General features: G+C 41.5%; 1 protein-coding gene across 2 annotated transcripts in view; it reads left to right on the top strand.

The window, feature by feature from the left end:
• ppp1r1b (protein phosphatase 1, regulatory (inhibitor) subunit 1B) overlaps positions 1 to 24,863 on the top strand; it is a 31,158-nt gene extending 6,295 nt beyond the window's left edge. The window contains exons 2-5 of one of the 2 annotated variants that reach the window (XM_049561249.1): positions 11,861 to 11,944; positions 14,480 to 14,555; positions 15,828 to 15,965; positions 21,298 to 24,863. In XM_049561249.1, the coding sequence (XP_049417206.1) occupies positions 11,861 to 11,944; positions 14,480 to 14,555; positions 15,828 to 15,965; positions 21,298 to 21,458 (459 nt within the window). In that variant the 3' untranslated portion in view covers positions 21,459 to 24,863. Of the gene's footprint in view, positions 1 to 11,860; positions 11,951 to 14,479; positions 14,556 to 15,827; positions 15,966 to 21,297 lie in introns of both variants that reach the window. The other variant, XM_049561248.1, reaches the window with a different exon arrangement.
• Positions 24,864 to 25,806: the final 943 nt, after the last annotated feature.

Raw genomic sequence — 25,806 nt, 5'->3', positions numbered from 1 at the left:
TGACGCAATCTGTCGAATTCATGAAAATTAATTTTTGTGTTCCTTTCAAAGTTGCCTGCCCAAAGCAGTTTGTTTATGTTTGTAGTGGCAAAAAACTAATTGGGAAATAAATTATTTAAGATAAATTGCCTTTTTGGAAACCACAGATTGTAATTACAGTTTGGACACAATCAATGGACCTCTGTCCTCTGAAGGTTGTGTATGTGTTTGTTCCTCCCTGTTTCTGACAGTCCGGGCGTTTTGATTTGTTAATGACTCCGCAGAAACATTTTCATGCTCTGCTTCTGTCGACAGCAGTTAACACAAAGTTTTCTTTCATGTTCCTTTTCCACTTTGGTTTCACAGTGTCGCACAAAAGCCAGTTTATTCCATGTAATGATTTATATTTTATTCTGAAAATCATGCTGTCTCAGCGATTATATTAAGTCAACAATCTATATTCTTCTGTCGGCTCCTGAGCGCATGGATGTGTTTAATGTGTAAACAGTTACTAAAACATAAATACTGAGCGAGGGTAGGCGATTTGCCGCCTGATGACACTGTACACACTGTGCTGAAAATGCGCCATAATGCCCACTGCACTGCAGGCATGCATGAGCACTGTCCCGAATCTGACAGAGGCCAGCAATGCTACAAACATGGCCCGCTTAGCCTTTCACATTATGGTCAACAAATCCTCTGTTGTCAGTTGGTGTCATTATCCCACTCAGTCACTCACTTGTCGCTTCAGGGATCATTGTTCATCAAACCAAGTCAGGCTGTAGTCAGAACATGAGGAGATATACAACCCCCTAATGTGTTGCGTTCATCTCTAACTGGACATCCATGTATATCCTATCTACAGTATGATGATGCAGAGAAATCACAAGGCATTTGAAGTACCTTTTAATGCTAGCTATAGCAACAACAGCAGCAACCATATCTGTGATGAGGATTAGAAAGGCAACAGTGGCACAGCAGGTAGAGAAAAGGGGTGGGGGATAAGGGCTGGACAGGATCAGGAGCTGACTTGTCACCAAATGTCATCAGTATGTTCACTGCAACTGTGTCAGGATCTGGACCCTGAACTGCACCGCTGAGATGTCTGATTTTACTGTCAGTGTCAGGGGTCCCTTTTTCTCACCAAAAAAAGACACAGTATGGTCACACTGATGCGGGCATATTGAGAGGAGCACTGAGGCGTGACTCAAAACAAATGGGATTGGTCTCGATTGCTGTTTCATCAACACAGAGAAGACATGGCATTATGTTATTGCTGCTGTGCCGGCTGTAATCTCTGATTTTCGTCATTGCGGTTGAGACATTTTTTTTTTCATGTTTATCTGCCTGAAACTTAATGAGCTTACGCAGGGGCACGCTGGGTCATCTTCAGTGTGTTTACCAAGGGGATGGCCCAAAGCAGGAACAAGGTCATGCACAAATATTACAGTAAAAAAAAGGGCACAAAACTAATGTTCAGACTCTGTGCAATCAGGTGATAAATAAAGTTGTTCTTTGATGTTTTGAACTACTTTAAGTTAATACTAAAGAATCTTGGTTAAAAAAAGACTGATGGTATTTAAACTCAACATCCAAACAAATACACCCCTCCGGTAAGAGCTCCTACAGAAGATCTGATAATGTCTCTGACGTTACTGAAGTTTCATTGCAATCATGGTGTATCTCTGTTCCTCAGGGGTGAGGACGTGAAAGAGGGAAGGTAGCCGGCGTCTTGCTATGCGGGTGAGCACGTGCCCGCCTGCTCCCATAATGTGTGTGTTCCAGACTGCCAGCAGCAAAGTTTAAACTGCTTGCTCCTGTGAGATTTCCACTAGGATCCCAACCACAGTGCAGCAGTCTAATGCATCAGTTGGTCATAACCAAGCAACAACCTCTGTGGCTGTAAAACGAAGCCAATGCAGAGGTGCCAAAAACTGCAGTTCCTTGAATGGCCACTTGAGCCCATCCCCCTATACACGCATGTTAAAATGCAGCAGAAATACAGATGTTTAGAGCCTGGTACAGAAAATGGTTTTGGTCTCTATAGTTAATTTCCAAATTCAAGACAGCTATACAGGGAGTGAATTTTTATGTAACCAACGTGTTATGATTTGTCCAAATACAGTCACGTCTCATAATTTCTGGCTCCAAAAAACCAAGATGGCACTTTAAAACAGGAGTCCACAAACTGATGGGTGACGTCACAGTGGCTACATCCATTATTTTTATACAGTTTATAGTAATAACAAAATGGCTTTCTCCTACTCTGAATTTAAACATAACACTTTGATTTGATTTTTGTAGATCATTTGACTAAATGATTGTCTTGTTTGGTTGTTTAGAGTCACCCTACCCTGTAGGTCCTATGTATATTCTTGGCAAAGCCAATGACTGTGCTCAGGTTCAGTGTGGTCCACAGTCATGTAAGATGACCTGTGTATTGACAGCTAGCAGCCCTTGAGGAGATATTTACTGAATTTGACAAAGAGTGTCAAGGATAAAAATCGCTGACTGCACCTTTAAGTGATGTTGAAAGTCGACACTTATGTGGGTTTAAACATGCCTTTTGTGTCCATGCAATGATCTGTAATCTGCATAGCAACCATCAGCAGTACCCTTTTTTTCATTAATCACCAGTGGGTACATATGACCTTGCAGATGAGTAACTATAGCTACTCTGTTCTTTGTTTGTCCCTGCCTGTTGACCTGTGGAACTGGTCTTTGGAGACTACACAATGTGACAACACTAAATTTGAGTGCATGAACAAGAAGAGCTGAATTACCCTGGTGTTTGCACACTGTCAGCAGTACCGTCGTCTCTGTGAAAGCTTTGATTGGCACCTCCCCTTGTCGTCTCGCCCTGTGTGTTGCTCCAGCGTGCGCTGTGACCTGGCAGGTGGCTTCCTGTCACTCATCAGCCATTGGCACATTATCTGTATCGTGTTGTGATGGTAAAACTCTCTTCCAAAAGTCTCTGGAACAACAGGCCAAACAGCTACCAGCAGCTAATTACGTAAATGCTGGGGGGATACTGCGAGACAGAGAAGGAGAGAGGGGGGTGGTTGTCTGAGTGTGATATCATTCTGCCGGTGGGTGCAGCGTAATTACATTTCCTATTTTGGGGTCATTGGAGAGCCCCTCCAGATGCTGTCTCCAGCCCATCTGTTTATTCAGTTAGCCAGTGGTGGGGCCAAAGGTCACTGCAAAAGTGTTGCGTGAATGTTGAGAAGCAATGTGCAGCAGTCTCTCTGACTTATGGGAATTCTATGGTGCTGTTCATTTGAATAGGAATGAGCACACCGTGCACATCTGACAGACCTCGGACCTCACCGAGCTGCAGTCAGGGTTGTAATTTGCGTCCTTGACCCTCTTTGAAACAGCTGGAAACTCGACAAGCGGGTGTTACTCAGCGAAGCCTTGTTGAAGCTACCTGGCAGCACTGTCTGTTAGTGACGACTGAGTATAGCCTGAATGTGTTTGACAGAGCTGTTTGTCACATGATACATCTGATCGCTGGCCTGTGGTTGTGTCTTTGTCACGCTTGTGGAAACAGTTTGTCTGCCAGCTCTGTCAGGAAGGAGCAGGGTGGGCTGATATTTAGGTGTAGGTTGAATCCTGACAACATCCAAGAGTGTGTCCAGTTCTTTGGGCAAAACACAAATCCTAAACAATCAAATTCCCAAAATTCCAGTGTGAATATGCTCACAAACAAAGCAGCAAGCAGAGATGATTACATCAATGAACCATGCAACTTAAAGCTCAAAAACAGTTTGGTGTGTGGTCTTTTAGCCTCAAACAAAGTCTAAATAGATCCATTGCTATTCACAGTAAACCAGATAAGATACAGGCAGCAGCATCTTTATCTTTGTCATTTTCTCACAGATTGCGCTATTGGGCCACCTTCTTTGCACTGCCTTTGCATTTTTGCACAGAACCAAACAATGCAACATGCAACCCCTACTGTGTGACTTGAAAACTGGGGGTCTCGGTTCACTTGCAAGTGAACCCTGGTGCAGTTCGCTAACAGTGGGAAATGCAAACGGACTATCCAGTGAACCAAAGACAGGAAGCGACATAGAGTGCAGTGCATTTTGGCTAGAAAAAAAACAAAGCCAACAGCACGAACGTGGAGACGCAGAGGTAAAACAAAAAAAGAAAACGTTGGAGAATGTCTCGTGGGCGGACGTAGACTAGTGAGGAGGTGCAGACGCTTATTGATATATGGTCAGAGGACTATATATCGCAGTTGCTTGTGGTTACCCACAATGGATTTCCGTTTTCAATCCTGGTCAATTGATGAGCTGGGTTTTCTTCTTCCTTGTGCTTTTTTTCTTCCTGGTCAGTGGTCGTTTCAGGCAATACTGCCCCCAGATGAGCAGCTGTTGTAACTGCATGACCTTGTCCAGGCAGTTTGGTCCGCTTTAAAAAGTGCAGTGTGAAAGCGAACCAAACCAAATGAAGGTGTCAAATTTTTCGGCATTCCCCACCCAATCGAACTGAGTCCCCCGGACTATCCTGATGTGAATGCGCCCTAAATCTCCTGGCAGTGGGTCGCACACATAACACATCGTCAAAATATCACAATAGCCATGTCCATGGTCCCATCATGCAGGCTGTCCCTTTCACTCAAGCGTACATTTGGTGCTCTTACTACCTCAGCTGCCATCTTAAAGGCGAGACAACTCTGTCCCCCCATTCTGCAATCATAACTTTTATGTAGAAAGTAGAGGTAGAAATGGCAGCGCAAAATTCCCGCCTTGAACATGCAGTGTAAAAGGGGCCTTTGTGTCTGTGCCCTTTGAAATTGCTAAACCTGTTTAACAATTTAACTTTCATCCATGAACCATGAACTTACAAAACATATCCAACAAACTTACCAGCAAAATGTATGTTTCCTTTTTCCAAACATGCACTTGCAATAGAAATGTGCAAACAGGAAACCCCCCACTCAGGTCATACTGAGGGGGATCATTTTTCACCTTATTGTGTTGTTGAACTCATTGCAAGATTGCACTTAGAGCACCACATGGGGCGGGGGGGGGGGGGGGGAGAGAAAAAGGCAGACATCACTGTTTAATTGAGTTGCTCTTCAGAGTTCAAACCGGCAAAAGATCACGACAACAGCAGAGACGGGGAATAAAACTGCAGCAGAGAACCTCTCACCCAGAGAGGGACGGCACTGAGATGATGGCCTTAAGAGGACTGAGTGGGAACTTTGTATTCAGTAGTTGGAGCCGGGGTTACAGACAGAGAAACTGGAGGTGAATGATGTTTGCGCTGCCCAGTGGAGTTAAATGCAAAGATATTAAAGTTCACAAACCAAAAATATCAGCCATCATTACACTCAGAAACTCTGCCTGAAGGGGGAAGAGGCTTTCACACAAGACCTACATTTCGTTGCACAAATGTTCTCCATATGCCTCCCCTTAGTTTTTGGCTGAACATTATGAGTATGTTCCAATCAGTGTACTGTATGCCATGCACATACACAAGTGCTTATTTCTGACTGATGTAGTGGCATGCGCCTGTGGGCAGATGCCATAACTGCAAATCAATCTTGTACAAATCCATATCTATCCAATCGGAGCAGCTGGGCCATGAGGGAGGGAGTCTGAAAAGCTTCGTATAGATCTGAGAGATGCTCCCGCCCCTATCAGAGAGTTGACACACCGCTTAATAAGATGGCCTGATGTATTGCAGTGCTATTGGACACGAGAGATGTGAGCTCTCAGGGAAGGAGATCTGAGGTGTGCTCCTCTCTGTGCTGTCTTTGCGTCGAGGCCAGATCTACACAGCTGACTCCCCTCGAGATGCTCGACTGTTAGCGCTGGTGCGGGGCAGAGTTTTGGAGCCTCTCTGTCTCATCCCACAGAGCCCCCTGGGGACTCCTCCGATCTAGTTTACGCTGTCCTACTGCTGCTGCTTTTTATAGGCCCGGCCACAAGAGCACCAGCTTAGAGGACGGCCTATGGGGAGCAGACCCATATCAGCCGATCTGCTCCCAGGCTGCTGCGCAAGACTGTGCTGAGCCAACGCACACATACCTGTGCACACACACACGCATGTGCAAAGTCAACATTTACCAATGATTCATGTAACCCACACAGCACAGAGTGAGGTAGTGGAGTCCTATAGTTGAGTAATTCCTGGTTACTTAGCCTCCTTGGCCCCAATTACACCTGACAGACTTATAAAAATAAAACTCCTAGATGATGAGATTTTTATTAATATGGCACATCTAAAAACATTTCTCCAAATGGCTTCATGGTGGTTTAAAGAAATCAACACACCACTGTCAGTAGGAATATAAAATCCCTTAAATTAGTAATGGGATTACATCAAAAGACATACGTACATAAAGGTATATTGTATCAAATTAAGTTTAAACACACAGTCTGCCACGCCACAGTGAATCTAGAGCTTACTCTCTACCTCCTCTATCTGTCACACAATGCAGAGTCAGCACATTATTCCAATGCACTCATCAGCTTCAGATCAACTGATGCATCTCCTCTCTACGCTATGATCCATCAGCCAATGTTTTTATTGAGACCAAAGCTCTGTGTGAAACCCAGCGAGGTGCTGCTGCCTCTCGGGGAAGCCTGCAGGCGTACACCTGTGGAGCCACCGAAAGGCCATGGCAGCAGCCTGCTTAGAGGCCCTCGGTGCAAGTCCACAGCAGCTCGACTGATCTTGGTACAAAAACAATGGCTGCCAGCAGAGGAGAGGGTTTGGGAGATTGGGGGCAGGGGGTTTAGAGAGGTAGAGGAGGGAGGGGGTGGAGGGATAAAGCGTAGCAGGAGTAATCTCACACGCTGTTCCCCAGTGTTGGCGTAAATGAGGAAGTCACATACATATTATGTAACCCGGGGAGAGTGGGGTTGGTTTTAATGCTGGAAAATTACTAGAGTCACTACGTGTGTTTATGTCATCTGGCATCTGCCAGTGTCATACAGTAGTACCCTCACTTTGTGTGTGTGAATGTGCATGATAGAAGGAAACAGACACTTGTTGTTCACTCGCTACAAATGCTTCTATGTTTGTTGACTCTGGTTTTATTGTCATTTTGTGACTTTACAACCTGTTTTACAATTTAGCTGGGAGGTGGACTGTTGTCTTTACACTGGTTCAGGAGGTCGTGTCTTGGCATTTCACAAAACCACCATGGCGATTATGTGATGACATTAGGAGGACAATTATCTGTTGCTGCACGCACACACACGCACACACTGGATACGAGTGCACGGTCAGGTAAATAGATCATCAGATTTACAGATTATGCTTCTCGGTGACCTCAATTATCCCACACAATCATTTTACCCTCCATTTCTCTCAACATCTCTATTTTTATCTCCATCTGAATATAAAAACTGGAGTTTTTAATGTTATTCTGCCAAACTCATCGTCAGAACAAATGTGTAGATAACCACAGATGCATTACATTTGTACAGTATTATTGTAGTGGATACATTAAAACTTTGCATTTTTAAGCATTGTGGTTAGGTTTAGATACAAAAACCATTTCATGATCATGTTTTGGTTTAAAATACCCAGTTTTAGTGGCACAATCCTGGCTGGAAACGCAGCAATGTCTCAGTGAAAACTATCCCTGGTGGAAAAACATCGGGTCATTTGGTGGCTAAAGGCCAATGGTAACACAGCAGTTACTCACTAAAAAGCAGCTGTTTTATTTGTTTGTTGGTCTGGAAAAGAGGTCTGCTATAGTCTGCTTTATAAAGCAGACTATAGCAGAAATGGTTTGCAGAAATGTACAATAACAACATTTTCCTCACAACTAGGCAGATTCTGCAAATATTTCTTCCACTCTCAGTTTAATAGATGGTGAAGCCTTTTATCAGGGGTCGTGAAACTTCAGGCAGTATGAAAAATGAAAAAAATCCCTTTGTTTCATTGTTTTTACTACAAAGACAGCAAATATAGTAGATAAAAGCACAAGTCCTGGGGCATTGCTTTGAAAATGTGTACATAATGCCTACTGAGAAATGTTTTTGTCAGATGTTTATCAAAAGGCGAGAGTCCTGTGGATTTTTCCATCGCTGGATTTTTCATAAAAGATAGTAGTGACCTAGATTTAACCATCACTTTAACCAGACTAATCTAACATAATCATTCCTTATAAAACAGATGTAAAGATGAAGGAACAGGTTTGACAGCTACAGTATTTTGTACTTACTAGGCGAAACAAGGCATTTGTAGTAATATCAAATGGGAAAGTGATGTTGAAGTGAAAAATGTCCATCGCAATTTTTCACAATCAAAGAGAAAGTTCTGACCAATAATACAAATCCTATAGAGCTATTCAGTTTGCAAACTACAAAGCTGAAAAAAGCTGGAAATATTCATTGAACTTGGAATTTTGGGGCCTTTTTGTTTAAAAAGAAATGCGAAGAAATTTTTGTTTTTCTCTCGTGCCTCCATGGTTAACAAGGACACATGCATTTTAGCTAAAGTCTTACTATACAAGCAAATCTTGTAGTGAAAATGCATGTGTATGGGAAATACTAAGCATGTGACTGGATTAATGAGACTTGGATTATACTGCAAGTGTGAGAGTTTGGCTTTTTTAGATTCTCTGTTCATAGTTCTTGATAAATTCAAGTAACATGGGGTGAGGAAATGACATACAAATGATCATTCTGTGGGTCAAGTATCCCTTATATGACTAAAACTTATGTTGATTTGTAAGATTGTGTTGGATAACTTAACCAGCAGAACCATTGGGCTGTCCTTTAGACCTACCTTACCATAACCTTACACACCTTACACATACAATGCCTTCATGGGGGGGCCATAGAGGACCGTTCCAGTGGTTTTCCCAGTTGAATGGCTTTAATGCCACAGGACTTGGGCATAGGCTTGGTCATGGCAGCATCTGGTGTCTGCTCTCCCTTGTGGGTCCCCGTGTGAGACACCTCAGGCTGCCCTGCAAGGCTGGTAGCAGGTGTCAGCCAGGCAGAGGCAGCAGGGTTCACAGCAGCATGGAGCCCCAGGCCTCCACACCTTGCCAGGGGGAGAGGTGGGGGAGACAGGAGGTGTCGAAGAAAGCCCTGTGGATGATCCCTGCCAGTAAAGAGAGAAAGATAGAGATCAGTTGAGGAAAGGAAAGGACAGACAATTCAGCAAACAAAGGGATAATAACATCAGTTATGACGCACTCTTGTGATGGAGAGGAGAGGGGGAGAGCGGTGAGCAAAATGTCGCTGTCGAGGAATGAAGGATGGATATGGAAGTAAACAGGATAGAGGAAGCAGAGGATCAAGTGAGATGGAAATGAGAGGAGAACGAGAGAAAGACAGATAGCGCGAGAGATACAGGGGAGACAGGACAGCTGGAAGTTGCGTGACGAGATTAAAATGTGTGTCTGGTGTCATAAATAAGGGTGAAATCTACGCTCGATTGCTCCGTGTTGTTGTGTTTGACAGCGGCAGCTTTCCACCACGCGGCCCAGCAAGCCTCTGCTTTGGCAACATGTTCCTCACTGCAATGACGCACACCTCTCTTAACAAGATGGAGAGTGACAGAACAGAAAACACATCTCTCCATATGGAGCAGTTTGACGCAAAATACAGCCAGGCTACTTAACTCTCTTCCTGTGATGTTATGTGGTGCCGTAAACAGCAGCGCCAGGGTTCATGTCATGGCCAAGGTTGGCTCGCTCTACAGAGGACACTTTTCAATACCTCGTTTGTCTGACCTGCCAAGTCCACTTAGCTGCACTGCTTTCACTCTCAGCACACGTTATTTTATCCAACGTTTTTCCAAAAGGTAGTTTTATATATGTCAGCTATTAATCTTGTAGAATTGCGGGAAAGTGAGTCAAAGTGCTCTCCATGTAAGTCTTTCTTTGTGAAGCAAAGGCCCCACACATTCTGCTCAGGGTGTTTTAGTATTGTTATTGAAGTGATTGGCAGCCCAAAAACTTACCTTCTGAGTATAAACAGTCACTTCCTGTGTGCTTTAAAGGAGGCTTGTATAAAGTTTACATTTTGCTGCTTCACGGTGAACTACGGAAGCTGAGAAGGCCACGCTTGCAACCGTCCAATATCTTGTGATCATGAGTTTATTATTTCTTTATCTTGTGATAACACCTCATTTTCTTGCGACGTGGTTTATTTATGTCGATTCTCGAGAGGACAAAAGGCAGATATCGCATACGACAAGATCATTTTTTACAAGAAAATGACTTCTGTTTTCTTGAGCTCACGGGATAATTATGGAGCACTTGAAAAATAGTGTCTGGTTTATATGATCATACCTGATTTTAGCATTCAAGCTCACTGTCATGACTGTCAGGGGAGGATTCACAAGTGATCCATAACTCTGCTCATTTGACTGAAGTACAATCTAATGTGTTGATCATTAATAGGTGCGCTTCGATGTAACATTTTTCAGTTGCCTCAGATGTTTCAGTTGTCAAGATGTCATATATGCATGCTGGCACATCGCTTCTGATCTCTCATAAACATTACAAGCAATAAGAGGAAACAACCTTTTGTTTTCTTGTGATAATAGGTTGATTATCTCGTCACATCAAAATAACAAGGCTCGTTTTTTCTAAATCACAAAGTAATTAACTTGAGATAATGGAATTTAAAAAATAATTGCAAGCACAGCCGTTTTCAGCTTCTGCAGTGAACAGACAGAAGCTGTTCTAAAGGTCATGTGTGTAGGATTTAGTGGCATCTAGTGATGAGGTTACAGACCTGAAACTTCTCCCATGTGAAAGGCATGTAGGAGAGCTATGGTGACTCAAAAATGCTAAGGCCCTGTCTAGATTGGTATTTGGTTTTTCCATTCTGGGCTACTGTAAAACAACATGGCGACTCCATGAGAGAGAACCTACTCCCTATGTCAGCTTATTTGAAATAATTCTTATTTTCAGGTGATTATAAACTAATGAAAACATAGTTAGGCTATGAGTATTATATACCATTTCTGCTAATAGATGCCCTTGAATCCTACAGACTGGACCTTTAAACTTGAAATCTGTGTTTGTTGCAATAGATTTCAAAAGTGTTTGATGCTCATAAGATACATTTTTGGTGTAGTATGACTTTAAAAGGACTAACGTGAGTATCAACTGTATCAAAAGCAGTATCAAACTGTAAGAGTGAAGTCCAACAGGCAGGGCACAATATTGGCAGGCTGGAGGGGCACAGCCGGGCATTTGTTCCTATAAGGACAGAGAGTTCACTGTATACAGTGATTTCTACTAGAGGGGACGTGCAGACCTGTAGTCCGTCTGGCTGTCTGCTCTCAGACCGACAAAAGCCTGGCTTCAGCCTCCGGGGAACAGTGTGTGGTGTTGGAGAGGGAGGCTAAACAGTGGAGGGGAGGGGAGTGTCTGGGCTAATTGCTGTGGCTCATTTAGTCTAAAAATCCTCTTTTCCATGGTCCCTCTGTTTGTGAGGGTGTATATGACTGTACAAGGTGCACTCAGGTGTTGTGAGAGGAGACCATTCAGTTCAAATAAATCCTGTATTAAAGCTTTAGCACTTCTTAAATGCTGGATAATTTGAAATTTGAGCAGCAGCAAGCATGAATTTAACCTCTGTTCCACACAACATACTGTTCACTGTATCTGTCGATGAAATCTGGAAGTTGCATAATGAGTCCTCCTCTGCTTTACTGACTGTGGCGTGTGCTCTGACCTGAGTGCTGAAACTTGTTGACCCTTCAGCACACTGGGCAGCTGCACTGATGAAGTCAGCGTGGCCCCAGCGTGCCCTTCACCAGCATGTCAACATTTTTCTCTTGATTGATAAAGCTTTGTGCTGAGCATTATTAATAATACAGTGATGGCGAGTTTAATTATTCATTTATTTATGGCTGCCCTTTATGTTTGTGTGTTTGTTTACAGATCCGGCGCAGGAGGCCCACACCCGCCACGCTGTTCAGAGTAGCCGACCAATCATCTCCTGATGATGATCAGTCCACCCATCAGGTAAAGGTGACGTCAAAACACTTTTCTATAATAAGTGTTGGTGCGTTCTTATCCATCCTCCTCCAATTCACTTTCACCCTATCCCACGAACTAAAGAAATCACCCACCCTCATTTTGGAGTTTGCCAACATTACTCTGTGTTCTGCTGTCTACCTCATAAATATCAGCCCCCGACTGGTATTTCCTTTGTAACATCATAACTTTTCCTCCATTTTTTTCATCATCACAAACTCATGCTGTGTGTTCGCCCATTGTTCAAACCCAAGAACTTTTAAATTCAAACATTTGAACATTGTAAATTCCCTGAGCTTGAAGGTTAATTCTTATGGAAGCCCATTTCCACCAGTGTGAAGCAAAGAAAAAAGATTGTGCAAGTCATTATAATGAAAAACTTCCTCATAATAATAAATAACAGATGTTGAAATAATCACTCAATATCTAAGAATACTGCGAAACTTTCTCAAAATAATGACTTTATCATCTGCCATTGTTTTAAAATATTATGTTATTATTTTTGAAGGACTTATTCACTGTTATGAGATAATAAGTAATTACTTTGAGGAAGTTTCCAATCAGAAAGAATCACAGGATCTTTTTTTGTTATCACAGTAGAGGAAATGGGCTTCCATAAAGACTTCACCTTAGAGATAGCAGTTGACAAAAACTGAGGAAGGCCATGTGATGTGGCTGAAAGATTCATAAAAAAATATGTAAGTGAACCTTGTAATAAAACATTTTTTATCAAATTTTAAACTGTACTGAGGACCTTAAGTGTCGAAACATAAGATATGCATTTGATGAAATGCTCACTCCGACAAAAGCATCATCATAAGCATCCTTGCACATGTGCAGTGACACTCATGACAAATGTTGACGTGTCAGAGAAAACAAACCTCTCTTACAAATATTGCATTGCACACCCGATAAACACACGTCATGACTGTGCCATAGAAATAAAGACAGTGTATGACATAGAGAGGGTTTTCATTCAATGTAAAGGTGCATCCTGGGTTTGAGTATATTCCTGCATGTTGGCATCATGTTGGTACTGTGTCATCATCTCTTGTGCAACCGTGCTGCTGTGTATGAAATGTGTTACAACATTAAATTGCCTCACCACGTCTTCTTTTGTGTAGATTTGGAACAAAGACATAGGCCTTCTGTAAGTGATAAAGTTGTTTGTTAAAGACCCCCTCCACCTAAACATGCTTGTTGTTTTGCTTTTTGCTACATCAGCTGGATATTTTGACATTCTGCTGAAGGGTTAAAGTTTCTCTGTACTCGAGTTAAAGCTGATAAGTGTACCAACAGCCAGGATTTTGTGACATCAGTAACCAGGTCGGAGCCAATCGTGGTTCAATGCAACTTACACAAGCTTGATGTGGTAACTTGAGCCACAGTCGAATAGTAAAACATAAAAAAAAATGACATCCTATGTCTTTCCTGAAACACTTTATACCTTGACCACAATGGACAATGTCATGAGTTTAAAGAAAGATGTGACGAAGAATTCATAAGGACATAGGACCAGACAAACACAGTGCTGAGAGAATCCAAATGCACTTACACATATGTAATTAAGCGAAGGCAGATGTTATTGACGTGGTCTGCCTTGGTGAAACTATAATGTCCTCAAGATGGACTACTAAAAGTGCATCTTAGATCCTTTACCCCATGTGATCTTACTGTGTAGGTTCATGCAGACTCAACTTGGAGGAAAATATTATTTCATTCCTGAGGTTGCTGGTTGTTTGTTTGATTGGCCGCATGGTGCATTGTTTTAAATGTTGCTGCTGTGAGGAACTGTGGGACAGCATCCTTTTTTAAAGGATGGCCCAGCATACTCTAAGAAAGGAGGCACAGGAGCACCTTTTCTTAGCATTTAGAGAATTAAAGCAGCTGTTATCATGGCTTCCAGAATATCTGAGGTCGGCTGAAACTGTCAACTCATTTAAATCAGGGCTTAAAACATTACTATTTACTTCAGCTTACCAGTGAACTAGATATGTAACTTATTGTTAGGATAATCTGTAGCTATTGTTTTTATATTTGTCTGCTGTTGCTTTTGCTTTATGTTTGCTTTTTAAATGCATTGCACTGTTTTTCTTGCTTTTAGCTTTTGTTGCCTTGTGTATGAATGGTGCTATATAAATAAAATTGCCTTGCCTTGCCTTGCAAAGTAGACACTTCATTGTAATGTCATTAAGGAACCTTCCTAAGTAAAAAAAAAAAAAAAAAAAGAAACAAAGAAAAATTGTGACACCACAGCCTTCAAATGTCCAGTGCACATAATGAAGTAGGAGACATCCACCTGTGTGTCCAGCAGTTAAACTTTTGAAATGAACATTTGTATCTTCATAGCTTCTGGATTTTTCAATAAGGGAGAAGGGGTAGACTTAAACAAACAACAAATAACAACTAATTTAACTTTTCTGTGGAAAAGCCTTATCAGTAAATAAAACATGTCTTGAAGGGATTTTAAAGAGAATTTTGTATAGAAATTGGGGTGTAATGTTTCTCTCTCTTTGTCCACAGTGGGTCGTAGGAGAGAACGGAGTGCTCAAACCAAAACGCGTCAATCCAAACGTGTACCAGCCTCCATCACTCAGAGGTAGGTGTGAGCAGTATTACTACTACAGGTGGTGGTTGTGTGTTGTGGTTCATCCTTGTGTTTTAAGTCCTTTTTTGTTTTACCGTGCTTCGCTGCAGTCAACTTCCTCCTTGCTTTCCATGATTCATGATAGCGGACAAAGGAAAACAAATGCATGTGACAGATGGGTAGATATGCATTAATAGCCTTTATTTCTTTTCTTTTTTTTCTCTGCATGTGTGATATGCACAGGCATGTTTCCATGTGTTTCTGCTCTTACTGTACAACAGGATCTGTATACTTGTGTGTGACAGATACAGAGAAAGGGAGTAAGAGAGAGATTAGAGTGTGACAGCTGTGAGACACTGAGTGTGAGTCTAGGAAAGTCTGGATCATCCAGGATTACAGTCAGTTGTGTATACAGCTGTGGCACACACACACACACACACACACACACACACATAGACACGAACACACATGCGCAAGACAGAAATACATATATGAACACAAACATGTACTTTCTTTTGTGTCTTAATGCATGCAGCTTCCTGTTTGTTGCATGTCGTCATTAAAGGAGACATTTCTAAGCTTATCGGCAGAGCTTCATTTAATGGGGATTTCTGGGTGTGTGTTGCATGTCGAGTGATGATATAATGAGTTAGGAAGCCTCGTTCCTGCACCAGAAATCTGCCCTTCACCAGAGAGCGGAAGAGAAAGCTACCTCAGAGTAATTACATAACCCACCTTAAGCTAGAATAAGTGACCTACCACAGTGGCACTCTGTGTATCTGAGGGTGTGAAAGGGAGAGAGAGATAGAGTCAAGGTGACCCAGAGGAAGTGAGAGGGGGAGTTTAGGTAATATCACAAAAGAGAGGAGAGTGTGTAGGGAGGGAGAGGGAAGAGTGTGAGTCAGCACTGCCGAGCGAGAGCGCTGAGGAGGGCGGGCAGTGGAGGGGAGACGAGGGTACAAACAAACAGATGGGAGAACAGGGTGAGAGAAAGCATAGAAAACAACAGCGGAGGCTCTCCTGTAAAAAGAAAAAAAAAAGCAGTGTGGGATACCGTTTTGCAGTTGCCTGCCTGTCTGTCTGTCTGTCAGTGCATGTGTTTAATTGGCTTCCTGCCTGTCTGGCATGTATTCAAAAACCCCTGTGAGGCTTGATAAAAAGTGACAGTGTTGAAGCGTGGTAAAACCAAAACAACATATCCCTCTATCCCTGTGTCCATGTGTTTGTGTGGCCGTCTTCCTGTCTCTGTGTGTGTGTGTGTGTGCTGTGTTTACCTGTGTGTAGCTGTGCAGAAGATGGCCGAGGCACATATGCAGCACCTAGGTGTCTACCCCCCTTTGGAAGACCCTTGTGAAGGGGAGGAGGATGAGGACCACTGGCAGGGAGAGGAGGGAGAGGACACATCTCCCACCAAAGCTGCTGGTGAGAGGGAGGCTCTCTGTCAACTGGCTGGGAACACAACAGCAACACTGCACATGGTGGCAGCAAGGACAACACTGTTGTTGTTGTTGTTGTTGTTATTGTTTTTCTAAAGACAAATAGACACTGTGGCATTTGAACACTGCTTTAAACAAAACAGCTGCCCAGTGCCTTTATTTTCGAGACCTTTGGTTTGGTGGTGTGTGTTTTTCTTATCAGCTTATGAATACTGAAGATAAGGTAAATTGTGTAATTGAGAAATTTCCAGGGCAGCTGCAATCTAGATAAATATGAGGAAAAGAAACGTAAAGGTTCAGTGTAGAACATAAGTATGGTTTCATTAGTGTATAATGACCTAAAAACAAAAACCATTGTGTTTTTGTTACCGTAGAATGAGTCGTTTATATCACATTGGGAACGGGGCCTCGTCCACGGAGTGTGCCATGTTGAATCACCATGCTTCTACAGTAGCCCAGAACGGACAACCCAAACGCTGGCTCTAGATAGGGCCTTTTGCTTTTTCACATCGGCCACCATAGTTGCGCAGCCCCTCCGAGACAAGCACTATCGGAAAAACCCGAAAAATGCTAAACTGCTCTCATCATTGTTTTTACCGGTTTAAATCACTTGGTCCATTTGTTCTGGAAAGAAAGAAACCTTTGTGGATAATTTAGCTCCTCCTGAACGCCTGGAGCTAAAGTTATCAGAGAGAGAGAGTTATCACATTGCGGTTACATACCTCCGCAAACCGAGTTGCACTTAGAGTTTACATCCATGTCTTTTTTTTTTTTTTTTTAGAGATATTTTTTGAGCCATTTTGCTTTTAATGGACAGGACAGGTAAGTGTGAAGGGGGGAGAGAGAGGGGATGACATGCAGCAAAGGGCCACAGGCTGGATTCGAACCTGGGCCGCTCCGGCAACAGCCTTGTACATGGGGCACCTGCTCTACCACTAAGCCACCGACGCCCCAGATTACATCCATGTCTGAGAAAACAGGGATGCTTCATACACATCTTGTATCTGGTAGCACAGAAGAGCTTCACAATCGACACAGTTTCAAGGTGGGCACCCAAGATTAGTGTCATCAATTCAGTATCTGACCAAATGTCTCCCCTTCTCTTCTGGAGATATGAAGTTGAGTAATGGCCAGAAAAGTGTTTTTGTAGAACATTACAATGTCACGGTGAAGGTGACCTTTTGAATATAAAATGTTGTCACTTCATCATGTTAGACTGATGCACATTTCTGTGAAATGTTGGCATAATTAGCATGAAGAGCAATTCTTCAGTTTTGGCCCAAAACATGTTTTGTAAGGTCACTCTGACCTTGACCTTGGACTTATGACCACCAAATTTTATCAGTTCAGCATTGTGTCCAAGTGCATGTTTGAGCCAAATTTAAGGAAATTCTCTCAAGGTATTCTCTAAAATTGCATTTACGACAATATCCGTTCAAACGTATGCATGTATGTACGTAGAAACAGATGAATGGGTGACCGGCAAACATAATGCCTCTGGCCACAGCTATCACTGATGCAGAGGCATAAAAAAGGTCAGCACACATTAGCAGCTGCTGGGTTGTGGCTCATCTGCAATGACTTGAGCAGCACTGGAGAAACCCTGATGTGTAACCTGATACTTCTTTATTCAGTGGCTGTTTAAATCACCAGGTCCATGTAGGAGTCCTAACTGGGAGTTCATGCATGGCACATGGGAGAAGTTTAGGCTGCTTGCAATCTGCAGTTCTCCTACACAATGCTACTTAAACTTTAATCTGATTTTGATGCCAGAAATAAGGGTTGCTACTGTGCTTTTACTAAGGTATTTTAGAGAGTTATTGTTGTTGACAAAACAAATGTCTTGTACAATGAAAAGGCGTTTTTGGACTAACGAGTTCTGGAACTCACAAAGAGGAACTATCCAGTTGGGAGCTACCCCCATGAACTACATAGTCCTACTCCTTGGGGCTTTTTTACATTCACACTGCCAATAAGGCCGCTGAAGTAACATAAACTGGCTGGCGGGTGGTATAGCAATGAAACTCCTGTGTGACATACAACAACAATCTACTGCTTTAATCTACTGGGCTGTGTCTGAAATCACTGTAGTCCACAGTTTTGCAGTGCTATCCAAATATGTAGTGAGAATTATTCTGCACTATATAGTGGATTCAAAATATCTCACAATGCATTGAAAAAAGTAGTGTACAACTGATGGTAACTAACCAAGCACTATGTACCAGTGACCCAGCTCGCTAACCTTAGCTAGTCCTGCACTGTGCAGTGATTGCTAATGACAGTGCCACTAAGTTAAAACTTAATGGGCTATAATTTTTTTTGTTTTTAAATCCTAGTCTAAGTAGCAAAAATTACATCAATGTCACACAAGCACTTGAGAAATATGGATTGTCTGTAATCTTTTCAGGGAGTGACAAGGATGAGGCAAATTATATTTGTCTGAGGAGAAAGAGGGATGTCAGCAGAGCAGTGTGTCAAGTACTTTGTATTTATCAATTCATGAAAATATGCAGAGTATAATATCATGTATTAATTTACAGAGAGGCATGTTGGTATTTATTATGGATAGTTCACCAGCTGATGTTGACTGGCCCATTTTAATTGTGCCACAGCAATGATGTCATTAACAGTGCAGAGGAAATTACCCAAGTAGTGTCCAAAGTGTTTTTCATGTTGCTGATAAGCTCACTATATAGTCCTCTACATAGAACTCCACAGATAGTGAGTAGGGAGTAGTGATTGAATGAATGATTTCAGCCACAGCCCTGTTTTTTTAACAAAGGTGCTGCATTGGTTCATCTGTTCAGCCAGTCACCAAAAGCTTAGGCTATATCACTCATGGTCAGTATATCAAACAGCATTCTAAGAAGTGTGACCGTTCCTACTTCAAGGAAACATATTTTACAGACTTGAAACGTTAGATAATGTATGACAACAAAACTTAAGCCTCAATATGCTCGGTCAAAATCTACTTTTACTTTACTCTCTCAAGTTTAGAGTTTATAAAGTATAGATGTTTTACATTACATTGGTATCGCCTGACATTTCAAACAATCTACCAGACTAGAAGCTTTACAAAATTACAAACTTTAGAAAAGTCTATTTTTTATGTCTTTGTTTAACTATTTGAGACAACAACAAGTTTCCAAGTCATAAACAATCAAGTTTAGAATTTAAAGATTTGGAAAAACAGAAAAGAAAGTAGCAGGCAGATGTAAAAGGGCAAGCAAAACCACAACCTTTAACCTGCTCTGACCTCATTTGCTCCCATAACAAATGCAATATAAACCCCTGTTTGTTCCCAGTGGAACAGTGCTGCTCTTCTCAAAGCCCACTGAAGTTTTCAGGGTAACGTAAGCCCCTCTGCGGGCTGACCAGCAGCACAGATGAAGCTCTGTGTAGTGACAGACAGACTCAGTGTCATATTAACCCTCTGTCTCTCACCCAAAATCTGTCACTGCAGCTGACCAGAGGTCTGGACACAACACCTTGAGCAGCGAGAGAGGCCAGACAGGAAGCACACAGAGTGCAGGCAGTTTGTGCTGCCCCTGCTCTCTGCTGCAACTCTTATTTTATATTTAGAGAATAAAAACTTTTGACTGTTTGAGTTATGTGCGGCAACAAAATATCCGTGGAAGTTTGATCTCCAACAAAACTAAGAAGAAGTACACAAATCTCAAGCTGAAGTGAACTTCTTTTGCATATACACTCCCTTATTATTTTGTTTTATGCTGCAAAGTTATTGGTTTTTAATCTCCATTATACCACATGAGAACAGTGGCATTTCATTCAGAGTTATTACTCTGTCGGCACAGATGACAGGCTCTCTCAATAAATCCCTTTGTGGAAGCCTGCTGAAACACAAAATGGGATGTCGAAAGATCCTGATTGGGTCCTTTGATTACAGTTCATTTGTTCTTCCAGTCGAGTGACATGGTTTGGGCTCAGCTTGTGTTACTGCAGACAGAAGACACATCAAGGAAAACAAAGTATTTAATCAGGTATCTGTTCATCACAAGATTGACATTTGGCGGAAAGCTCGTGCTGTACAACGATAAAGTCGATAAAGTCTTCAAGAATTAGCACAGTCTCATCCTGCGTGCTTCTGAATTTCTGAAGTGGCTTTGCATCGTATAAAGGAACACATAAACATTAAATTCATGTAAAATTAACAGAAATATTACTTTTTTTTTACAAATACTATATACGACCCATCTCAAATACTTGCACATTCTTGAACTAATTATACATTAGTCCATATGCTTCTCAATATACTTACAAGAAGGGGCAGAGCGCCCCATGTACAAGGCTGTTGCCGCAGCGGCCCGGGTTTGAGTCCAGCCTGTGGCCCCTTGCTGCATGTCATCCCCCCTCTCTCTCCCTGCTTCACACTCAACTGTCCTGTCCATTAAAGGCAAAAAATGCCCCAAAAAATAATACTTACAAGAAACAAATGTCTTGGATAGTATTACACAACCTCTGTCTTTAAAGGGACAGCTCACCCCCAAATCAAAAACACATATTTTTCCTCTCACCTGGAGTAGTGTTTATCAGTCTAGATTGTTTTGGTGTGTGTTGCCGAGTGTTGGAGATATCGGCTGTAGAGATGTCTGCCTTCTCTCAAATATAATGGAAGTAGATGGTACTCTGCTGTGGTGCTCAAAGCACCCAAAAAATACATTTGAGAAAACTCATCAGCAATGTCTCTTTCCAGAAATCATGACCCGGTTACTCAAGATAATCCACAGACCTTGCTGGGAGCAGTTTCATGTAGGAACTATTTTCTTTTTACCGATATATACCCACCAACCATATCACGAGAAGGAAGCGTGCATCTGTTCACTGACGGGTATACCTGGTCTATAGAATGTCAGAAAATAGTGTCAGTGTCTGACCTGCAGTCCAAAACTCAAAAATATTCAGTTTACTATCATGGAAGATGAAAAGAAATGGCTTGAAGCAGGGAGATTTTTTTTTTTAGAGATATTTTTGGGGGTATTTTTAGCCTTTATTTGATAGGACAGACAAGCGTGAAAGGGGGAGAGAGAGAGGGAGTGACATGCAGCAAGGGGCCACAGGCTGGAGTCAAACCCGGGCCACTGCGGCAACAGCCTTGTACATGGGGTGCCTGCTCTACCACTAAGCCACCAACGCCCCACAGCAGGGAGATTTTTGCATTTATTTATTTTTTAATCCAAACCAAAGACACTCCATATGATAGTTATGATACAGTGATATCAATGGTTACAATTTCCAAAAGGAAAAACTTTGTGTTGTGATTTCCCTGCTTGTTTTCACGTCAGTCTTTGTCCCCTCAGATCACCAAGAGACGGCGACCACCGAGCAGTCAGACAAGTTTTCCAGCGTGAGAGAGACGGCAAAGCAGATCCAAGCAGCACAGGAGGAAGAGGAGGAGGAGGAGGAAGAGGGGGACAAAATCAAGGAAACAACAGAGGAGAACAGTCGGGGGAGTTACTGAGAGAAAGAGAGAGAGTGAGAGAGAAAGGGAGAAAGGGAGGAGGGAAGGTGTTTTGTCAAATGGTTAAAATCTGAAAAACTCTACAGAGATGAGGAGTGTGGGTGTGTGCTGTTAATGTGTGGGGACGAGTGAGGACGAGAGCTGAATGAAAGATACTTCCATGAAATCAAACACAAGAGTGAGCAAAGATCTTTGTTCCGCTTCACCTTCAAAGGTGAATAGTAAAGGTGGATTAAAGAGAGCACAGAGAGGCAGTTGTGTTTTAGGAGTCAGCCCTTATGAACAGCTGAGGAATGATCTACTGACAGAGCAGGCCACGGACGCCACTACTGTCTCTTTGCTTATAATGAGAGTGGAGGGGCCAACAAGGTCAACATGACCAAATACCCCTGTAAGACCAGTCCTGCCTCTACCTTAATGCTTCTGCACAGAGCTAAATGTTCCTTTAAAGAGGGTAATAATAACCACAACAATCACACTCACACACATATAAACTCTCTTGGGCACATTTTCAACAAAGACCCATTCAAAGCACTTGAAAGTCTTTAAATGTGTGTGGTATATGTTACACTATCTGATTTGCAGCATATGTAGTATTTAGCCTTGTGATTAAATGTGCATGCACTGCCATCTAGTAGTGGAAAGAAGGAATGACAGGTTTAAAGTGATACTCTGCCTTGTATCAAATACTTTAAGGAGAAGTGTGTAGCATTGAGTGGTATCTAGTGGTGAGGCTGCAGATTGCAACTAACTGAATATGCCTCCCCTCACCCCTCCAAAGGTGTTGGAGAATATATGGTGGCCTTCAGGTAAAGGCCCTCTCTAGAGCCAGTGTTTGGGCTTCTGTAGAAACATGGCACTGCAGACATGGTGGGCTCCATAGAAGAGGATCCCGGCTCCCCATGTAGATATAAGGGGTTTAATTTTGAGCTAAAGAAAACACGATTATTATTTTCAGGTGATTATAAACTAATGAAAATGTAGTTATGACTGTTATATTCCATTTCTGCCAACGGATGCCCTTAAGTCCTACACACTCTTCCTCTAAAGTTGTAATTCTTAATGTTTTCATGGAGTTAAATTCATCTTTAATGCCATTTATGGTGGACATTTTTTTAGCAGTAGCCATTCTATGGATTCACATTCTCTGTACAGCAGCTGTCACTGTTAGTGGCAGAGTTTGCCATTCCTACAAGGCATTTAAATTACCTGTCTGAGCACAAGGCATGCTGTTTGATAATTTTATCTTATTGCAATCAGCCTACTTTACACTCTCCTTACACTGTATCAGAGCTGTGTTAAAGGGTAACTTTGACACTTTCCAACTTGGATCCTATATTCCCCTGTTTTCTGTCTAAGTGACTAATGGGAACAAGAGTTTTGAAATTGGTCCACTACTGAGTGAGACAATTGGAGCAAAAAGCCATGAAACAGGCTGCAATGAATTTCCTGTGGGCAAATGGGGCACTGTGAATTCTTCAGGTCCTCTGAAAGTGCTTTTTTTGCCACTGACAAGCTCAGATTATTATTCTAAATGTTTGACAAATTATGGAAAGGATACTAACAGAGACAATTGTTTTTATTAAAGGGTAAGGCCATTTTTGTTTAACCAGAAACGGACCCAAAATCACCATTGGCAAGCACACCAGATTCCATTTTTATAGAAACAATAATTTTAGCGTTTATAGAGCCAGGATATTTTCACATTTTACTGGGTGAATTAAGGGTTTAATTCAACTAAACCAGAGTGATGATTGTTTTATTTTGTTTCTGCTGATTTTGAATGTAGTGTGTTTTATGAAGGTAAAATGACTGTTTATTAAAAATGGAGTCTGGTGGATTTCACAATAGCAATTTCTGGTCTGTTTCCCATGAAACAAAAAGGATCTTACTCTTTAACAAGAAGGTCTATCTCTGTTGGGATCCTTTCCATAATGTTGTCAGACACAAGTGACACACTCAGCCTGTCAGTGGCAAAAACAAGCACTTTTAGTAGATGTAAATTGATGGTGCTCAATTGCCCACATGAATTGTATTGCAGCCTATTTCACTGTTACCTCACTTAATCCTGGGCCAAAAATTGTTGTTCCCATTAGCCACGGAGACATGAGGTTGAAAAATGCAGAAGTTACCCTTTAAGTTACCACATACTGAAATTTTATGGGTTTTAACATCGCTCACCTCTTGAAAGCTTGAGAGAGAACAGCAGATGTGATCACTTTACTTCATGTTTCTGATTGTGGCAATTATTCAAGGTCTAAAAAATGAATAAAAATGCCCATAGAAAGTTCTCAGATCATTTATGTATCATGATGTGCTTCTATTCTGCCCACCATATGCTTAGTAATATTTTAAAGAGAGTGAATCAATAATAAACAGACAAATACTGAAAATATTCAGAGGTGGAGTATCACTTTATGTATGACCAGGTTATAAGCACCAAATTTTTTTTGTCTGTAATTGTGTTAAATCCATGAGCAAGTGAGTGTACGTGTGTGGTTATTTCACACCACACTTGTCATGTTTGAGTAAACTTAAAAATGAATCTTTAAAGGGCAAAGCTACCTCTAATTTGTCTGAAATACAGGACCCAACCTCCATGTATCACACATTTGAACTGGATCCATTGTGAACTGACACCATGTTAAGAAATCAAAAAATTTAATTTAAAGTCCAATACTGTTGACTCATTTGGGATTTCTCAGTGCTCACAGATTCCCTTTTGTATGTTAACGCTTTTCTATTGTCATGTTTTTAATTGTATGACATGGATCTGTTGTAAGAGCTATTTTTCTAATCTAACGTCCAGTGTATGCGTAGCTCCGCTCTGTCCTGTTTCTACTGTTTATATCCGATGCACAAGCCTAAAACCAGGCTGTATGACTGACATATGTGTAAAAATGGTCACCACACAAACTTTCTGAAGTCTTTCTACCACAGATATTCACTTGGTCTCTCTTTTCTCAGAGTCAACGACAATTTCTAAATGTTTCTAGTCAGCATCTAATTTCATTTACAGTTTAAGTGAAGATACAGGATTTGATATACAAAGGTTTTCAGATGGGCCCCGGTATGAATAAATATTGCTGTGTGTGTGTCATCTGGGCTGCGGTTTGTATATAAAAACTGTGTGAAACTTTGATCTCTGACCTGCCCAAATAGTGGGACAACTGGACGAGGCTCTGCAGCCAACACTGTCCTCCTTCCTTCGCTCTCTGTCCACCTCCCCTTTCCACCTGGGTCAGAAGAAAACAACCATGGGAAGACATGTATGGACTCTGATGCTTATTCTGTCTTTATTTTTATTTTATTTTTCCATTCTCTTGTTTCTCAATGTGATGTGGTTGTTTTAAAGTGAGCAACATTATGATATCAAAATAAACAGTTTTTCCTTTTCTCCTTTAATCTGATCTGTACATATGTGTGTCTGTGAAATCTGAATTCATTTAAGGAAATGTGAATTTACATTTATCTTGTTTTGTCCCTTTCTAGTCACTGTCCCTCATACAACACAAACACTGAAACAGTCTTGGGCTGTTTATCAATACAAAACACTTGCTTAATTAGTACTGTAAAACCATAGACTCAAAACCAAACTGTTTATTTAAAAAAATCATAACATATAGGGGATTTTTGAAAACCTGTTGGTGAGAACATGTAAAGAAATATTGTATTTTTTATGGACTTCAATATTTTTATACCGCAGGTGAAATATAATATTTTTACAATAGGGTATATTGTAGGGGTTACACATCTTGCTAATAACTTGTTTTAAGGCTTATAAGAATAAATAAAAGGGTATAAAATGCACTGGGGGAAAATGTTCAATTTAAAATTTAAAATTCATTCAGAGGTCATATGACACGGATCACATGACATGCTAGTCGTGACCACTTAAATAAAAGGGAAAAAATGTGACTGACTTACGCGTTTAATGGTGTTTTCTTTATGTCTTCTTTTAAGGCTTCTTTAAGTGCCATACTAGGTTTTATAACGAAACCGGAAGTGCAATACATTCTACTCTCTTGAATTGTTTAGCCATTCCTGTTAGCGCTGATCTCCCGTGAGTTTATTTATTCGCGTAAAACAACTACTACTTCTGTGTCTCTTGAAAATTTTATTTTTCTAAACGTATTATTGTTTTTTAAAGGTCTTCTCCGGAAGTTGAAGTGCGAGATTTTTATGTCTGCCTTAACTCTCGGTGCAGTTTTGACAGTTGGCATGAGAGAGTTTGTAATGACGACTATACTTCACTCTAGTGATCAAGGTGTGCAACTTTGTTTCATCCTAAGTAACATAATGTTGAAATGTAAGAATAAAGAAAGGGCACGTTACGCACGGGTAGTAC

Source organism: Epinephelus fuscoguttatus, linkage group LG19 (assembly GCF_011397635.1).
Source record: "Epinephelus fuscoguttatus linkage group LG19, E.fuscoguttatus.final_Chr_v1".
Taxonomy (NCBI): domain Eukaryota; kingdom Metazoa; phylum Chordata; class Actinopteri; order Perciformes; family Serranidae; genus Epinephelus; species Epinephelus fuscoguttatus.
The sequence above is the reverse complement of the archived record's forward strand: the minus strand, read 5'-3'. Positions and strand labels throughout refer to the sequence as shown.